The sequence below is a fragment of the Polyodon spathula genome, unplaced genomic scaffold (assembly GCF_017654505.1).
Source record: "Polyodon spathula isolate WHYD16114869_AA unplaced genomic scaffold, ASM1765450v1 scaffolds_189, whole genome shotgun sequence".
Taxonomy (NCBI): Eukaryota; Metazoa; Chordata; class Actinopteri; order Acipenseriformes; family Polyodontidae; genus Polyodon; species Polyodon spathula.
This window is the reverse complement of record NW_024471682.1, coordinates 965-4,000: the sequence shown is the minus strand read 5'-3', so window position 1 is coordinate 4,000 and position 3,036 is coordinate 965. Positions and strand designations below refer to the sequence as shown.

Here is a 3,036-nt window from a genome sequence, read left to right as displayed (position 1 = left end):
GTGTGGTGTGGTGGGGGGGGGGTGTGTGTGGGGGGGGTGTGTGTGTGGGGGGTGTGTCAGTGTGTGTGGGTGTGGGGGGTGTGTCAGTGTGTGTGGGGGGGGTGTGTGTGTGTGTGGGGGGGGTGTCAGTGGGGTGTGGGGGTCTCAGTGTGTGGGGGGGGTGTGTCAGTGTGGGTATGGGGGGTGTGTCAGTGTGTGAGTGTTGGGGGGTCTCAGTGTGTGTGGGGGGGGGTGTGTCAGTGTGGGTATGGGGGGTTGTGTGTCAGTGTGAGTGTGGGGGGGTCTCTCAGTGTGTGTGGGGGGGTGTGTGTCCAGTGTGGGTATGGGGGGTGTGTCAGTGGGGGTATGGGGGGTGTTTTAAAGTGTGTTGGGGGGGGTGTGTCGGTGTGTGTGGGGGAAACACCTGGAGCAGAGCTGAACAGCTTGCTGAGGGGACCTTTCTGCAGGCCAATATATTTCCAAACCTCTCGTTTTAAACTCTCTCTTTTTTTCCTTTCTGTCTGTGTCTCAGAAACACCTGGAGCAATATCTGAACAGCTTGCTAGAGATGAACTTCTGCAGGAATTTCCATCACATGGTCAGTCCTGCGTTTCCGTGCTGGGCAGGGTCGGGGTCCATTCCCATGCCTTTCAAAATCAACTCCCAGTCCCAGTTGAATAAGAGGCTCGGGGGTCCAGCGGTTAGAGAAAAGGGGGCTCGATACCAGGAAGTTCAAATCCCAGCTCAGCCACCGACTCCCGATGTGTGTGTGTGTCTGATGACCCTGAGCTGGTTTTGAATGTGTCTCCGTGGCGATGGGGGCTGGATGTCACTGCCAGGCTGGTTTTGAATGTGTCTCCGTGGCGATGGGGGCTGGATGTCACTGCCAGGCTGGTTTTGAATGTTTTATAATAAGGCTCTGGTTTCTCTGTTTGTGTCTAGATGGAGTTTCTAGACGTGAGTCCTCTCTCTTTCATCAAGGACCTGGGAGCCAAAGGCTTGTAAGTGAAATAAATCAATCTGTTACAAACTCACACTAGCCCTGCTGCTGCTGCACCCAGTCCTGGGGTTCAGAGCTCCCCTCAATGAAGTCTGTTATTATTATTAATATTGCAATGATCAGGAGCCAGGAGTTTGAGCAGGGTTACAAACTCACACTAGCCCTGCTGCTGCTGCACCCAGTCCTGGGGCTCAGAGCTCCCCTCAATGAAGTCTCTTATTATTATTAATATTGCAATGATCAGCAGCCAGGAGTTTGAGCAGGGTTACAAACTCACACTAGCCCTGCTGCTGCTGCTGCACCCAGTCCTGGGGTTCAGAACTGCGTGTGTGAGTGAGAGAGTGAGAGTGAGAGTGAGAGTGTTTGTTTGTTTGTTCCCAAGGTAACAGAGCCTTTGCCCAGTAGGCTTCTCCGCAGGGCAGTAAAGAAACACACTCTTTGTTTAGAGGAACGAGCCGAGGGAAGCAAGTTAACAAATAGAGTGGCAATGAGAGCGTGGGAAGCGGACTAGACCAGAAATACAGTTGAGGGAGGGGAGGGGAGGGGGAGAGAGAGCAAGACACACAGAGAAAGAGAGAGAGGGGGGGAGAGAGAGCAAGACACACAGAGAGAGAGAGAGCACAGAGACCCACAGAGCAAAGAGAGAGAGAGGATAGGGTGGGAGGGGGAGCGAGATCAACAACACACAGAAGAGAGGAGAGAGAGGGACGCTTCCCCTTCCCTCATTATTTCCTCTGTTATTTTAATCATTGGCCTGTGTCTCCTCACTCACTCTCCACACCCGGGCTGTGTGATCCCTGAACACATCCCTGCCTCCTCTTTCAAATCAAAAAAACAAACCACGCTCAATATTTTAACAAGCAGTATTTGAATGGGGGTCCTGTTGGCCACTCTGAATAGAGTCAGTATCTTGGCCTCTCTGAGAGATAACCATCTCCTCTTTGAAGTTTACGCTATGAATTGCAGTGGACGTGTGTCCCACAGGCGCTGTGGTCCCCTCCATGTGAAGCTCTTACAGCAGTGTGCAGCTGTGTTGGACTGGACAGCCCCCTCCCCTCCTGTAGTGTTTGCTTCTGTGCGTGTGAAATCAAACCGCTGGCGCTGAAAATCTTTAGGGAAAAGTCCGAGGTGTTTTCGTGCAGGCAGGTATATAAATGGAAATCAGAGATCAGGCCCATCTGGCGTGCTTAGATTTGCACACCTGCTGTCCATGGACCCAGACTGACTGGTAGAAATGCACCTGGTAGACAATGCAGCCTTTTAGAACTGGAACAGAACCTCAGAACTGGCTCGGGGTTCTCAGAACTGTTTGTGTCTTTCTCAGAAACTGGCAGTCGGCAGAGTCACTGTTGGTGTATTTCTGGGCAGGCGGTGTTTTTTCCTAGACGCATCTGACGCTCTGAGCGGTGTGTGTGTGTGTGTGTGTGTGTGTGTGTGTGTGTGTGTGATGTTTTTTAATTACAGTTTCTGTCATCTCTCTCTGTCTCTCAGAGAGGGGTCGATCTTGAAGAGATCCGGGGGTCACCGAATTCAGGGGCTCAACTGCTTTGGACACCACCAGTTCTGTTACCGCTGGTCCCGCAGGTGAGGGGGTCCCCAAAAGATCGGAGCAGACCTAGTGTGAGTTACACACTGGAAACTGTGGCTTGATCAGGGATGGTAGTAAAACCTCTCCCTCTCTCCTCTCCCTCTCGCCCTCTCTCCTCTCCTCTCCTCTCCCCTCCTCTTTCCTCTCCCCTCTATCTATCTGCCCTCTCCTCTCCCTCCCTCCTCTCTCCTCCTCGTCCTGTCTCTCTCCCTCTCCCCCCCCTCTCTCTCCCTCTCCCCTCCCCTCCTCTCTCCTCTCCCCCTCCCCTCCCCTCTCCCCCTCTATCTCCTCTCCTCCTCTCTCAGGTGGCTGGTTGTGAAGGATTCCTTTCTTCTCTACATGAAGCCTGAAGCCGGGGTCGTCTCCTTCGTGCTGCTCTTTGACCCCGAGTTCAGAGTTCAGGTGGGGCGGAGCTACACCGCCACCAAGTACGGGGTGTGCATCCAGAACTTCACCAGGTAACCCGGGT

General features: G+C 53.4%; 1 protein-coding gene across 1 annotated transcript; it reads left to right on the top strand.

Annotated features, from left to right (window-relative positions):
* The first annotated feature begins 476 nt into the window (after positions 1–476).
* On the top strand, positions 477–3,030 carry LOC121308080 (phospholipase D1-like). The gene is made up of 4 exons (XM_041240378.1): positions 477–577; positions 922–980; positions 2,471–2,563; positions 2,873–3,030. Exons 1-4 carry the CDS (start codon positions 548–550, stop codon positions 3,027–3,029), a joined length of 339 nt encoding a protein of 112 aa, XP_041096312.1. The 5' UTR covers positions 477–547; the 3' UTR covers position 3,030.
* Positions 3,031–3,036: the final 6 nt, after the last annotated feature.

What these genes read in the sequence shown, in the direction of transcription:
- LOC121308080 (XM_041240378.1), top strand. Translation starts at nt 548, where the DNA reads ATGAACTTCTGCAGGAATTTCCATCACATG. An exon ending in GCAGGAATTTCCATCACATG is followed by an intron (nt 578 to 921) that starts GTCAGTCCTGCG and finishes GTTTGTGTCTAG; the next exon opens with ATGGAGTTTCTAGACGTGAG. An exon ending in TGTTACCGCTGGTCCCGCAG is followed by an intron (nt 2,564 to 2,872) that starts GTGAGGGGGTCC and finishes CTCCTCTCTCAG; the next exon opens with GTGGCTGGTTGTGAAGGATT.